General features: G+C 38.7%; 1 protein-coding gene across 1 annotated transcript in view; it reads left to right on the top strand.

Moving 5' to 3' along the window:
- Positions 1–2,500, top strand: part of LOC119578162 (protein FAM185A-like) — a 4,664-nt gene that overhangs the window by 410 nt on the left and 1,754 nt on the right. Inside the window, exons 1-5 of the mRNA XM_037925898.1 lie at positions 1–16; positions 364–532; positions 904–1,103; positions 1,459–1,639; positions 2,098–2,230. The exon at positions 1–16 is cut by the window's left edge and continues 410 nt beyond it. Of these exons, the coding sequence (XP_037781826.1) occupies positions 1–16; positions 364–532; positions 904–1,103; positions 1,459–1,639; positions 2,098–2,230 (699 nt within the window). The remainder of the gene's footprint in view (positions 17–363; positions 533–903; positions 1,104–1,458; positions 1,640–2,097; positions 2,231–2,500) is intronic.

The raw sequence follows: 2,500 nt of genomic DNA, 5'->3' as shown, positions 1-2,500 counted from the left end.
ACCTGCTAATCCACAAGTAAGATTTGCAATTTTGAGGTTTTTTTTCTTGTTTTTTTTTTTAAGTTTATGTGTGATTGTTTTTAGATTTATTCATTATTAAGGGTATTGATTTCATGATGATATTACCACCACATTCTTCGACACCACGAAGGCCTATTGGCCCTTCGGCAAAGGACAACGAACCATTGCCCAAGACAATTGTAGCAGTGTGGACGCTAAGACGCCAAGTCTGATCCCAGGTTTTAAAGCAATTAAAGATTCCTATTTAAAAGCTCATTATAGATTTATTCTCAAGTTTCAGTTCTTAGGAAGAAAGGAAAGAAGTACGAGGCACTAAATTTCTCTGTAATTCCCACGTAACAGGAATTCCCCGATGCCGACCGTGCGTTTGTCAGCATTTACGGCGTTTCGAACTCCTCCTTGGACACTGTGAGGGTAGAACTGTTGGGAGAGAAGAAAGATACGCTGGCCGTGTCTTCGTCTCCTGGATCATCGAGGCTTTATTGCGAGATTGAAGTCCCGATAAAGTATGGTGAGATTTTGTCCTTTCTCGTTTTGATTTTTCTTCTTTTATTTTTCTCTCTCTCTTTTTTTATCTTGGTTGGATTCAGGACTGATTACGTCCTCGTTCTTTGCCAAGTGATACAAATATTGTTTTTGCAGACTTGATTTTTTATTGACTCTTTGTACTAATAAGCAAACATGGTTCAGGGTATTATATATAATTAGAATTGTTCAGATTAGCAAAGTCTTTATTTCTGGTTGCATCATTATTTTAGAAATAAAATCATGAATTTAAAGGAAATGAATTGCTACGGAAAACATGGACGTTTTATGCTATGGTATTCGTAAAGACTCAAAATCATAAGCTAATTAAATCCATTTTCCTTCCTCAACGAACAGATATCAGCGCCAACCTTCAGAGTGACGCCTGCCTCCAGATAATGGGCATGGAAGCCGACGAAGTGGACATCACGACAGAGGACGGAGAAGTGGCGACACGCGGTCTCAAGAGCCACAACATTCACATCAAAACGCAGCATGGGAATTTTACAGCTGAGGGAACACTACAGGGAAATATTTCCATCGTTGCTAAGGCAACAGTGAGTGCGCTATGACTCTGCATAATGAATATATATTTTATTGTTATTTTTTATATTGCTTTTGCCATGTTTATGATATGACTCTGTTAATTTAATTTAATTTTGTTATTACTCTACTATTATCATTGCTTTGAGGATTATTTGCTGTAGAAAGTACAGTTCATTAATTAAAAGCCTCCCAGGCAGATGCATTGGGAGTAATGAAGGCTTAGCATGGCCTAGTCATCCTGTTGGTCCAGACAAGTTACCCGTCCAAGCAAGATAACGAGTTCCAAGGCAGAAGAATGATTAGGAAGGAAATTATTAAAAAATACCCTCCCTTTTTACCAACCTCTCTCGTACTTCTTTTTTGCAGAACCTGAAAGCCAAAAGACTACAGGGACTGAAGATGAACATCGTAGCCGAAGAACTGAACACAAATGTGCAGTCTTCTTACATGAACGAGGGTCAGATAACGGCGCAGCGAGGAGACATCGTCATTAACCACTTGCATGGCTCGACCTCGCTGACACTGAAGCAGGGAAAACTCTCTCTGAGTAAATATTGGGGTCGGAATATATTGGAATATTAGATTGGAACTATTAAGAAACTTCGAGCAAAAATATTAGTTTTATCTTTTATTCTTTATTTTAGTTTTAGTTTTTCTTGTCTTTTTCTTTTTATTCATGTTATTTTTGGTCTCTTATTCTTGATTTCTTTTTTGGTTAATCTTTTGTGTGTTTTTCCAGTTTTTTCTCCTTTGTTACATATATATATCTTTATATCTAAAGAGCAAGTTGAAATTCCCATAATCAAGTAAATGAGATGTGAACATCAATATGTTACCAGCAAATATATATCATTTTCAATCATGAAATAATAGACATTTCTATATGGAAGAAGAATATATTTCTGTATAGTTTGAATAATTATGTATAACTTCTTTTCCTTATGGTATTATTAATTGCGCCTATTCTTGTTATCAGTGGAGTTTAATGCAAAACTTCCCCACCAGGTGGGCTGCACGGTCACCTAACAGGGTCAGTGGGTTCAGGCAAAGTGGACGTACAAGTGACAGAAATAACTGAAGACTCTTCACTCATCTTACAAGAAGGGAGCATGGTTGTGTCCGTTCTAGATGAGCCAAGGTATTCGGAGCTTTGTTTGGTTTATTTACTAATATCATAGTTCCCCCTCCACCTCCCCCCCTTTCTTCTCTCTCTCTCTCTCTCTCTCTCTTCTCTCTCTCTCTCTCTTTCTCTCTCTCTCTCTCTCTCTCTCTCTCTCTCTCTCTCTCTCTCTCTCTCTCTCTCTCTCTCTCTCTCTCTCTCTCTCTCTCTCTCTCTCTCTCTCCCTCCCCCCCCTCTCCCTCCCCCCCTCTCCCTCTCCCTCTCCCTCTCTCTCCATTGTATAGACAC

Source organism: Penaeus monodon, chromosome 10 (genome assembly GCF_015228065.2).
Source record: "Penaeus monodon isolate SGIC_2016 chromosome 10, NSTDA_Pmon_1, whole genome shotgun sequence".
Classification (NCBI taxonomy): Eukaryota; Metazoa; Arthropoda; class Malacostraca; order Decapoda; family Penaeidae; genus Penaeus; species Penaeus monodon.
The sequence above is the reverse complement of the archived record's forward strand: the minus strand, read 5'-3'. Positions and strand labels throughout refer to the sequence as shown.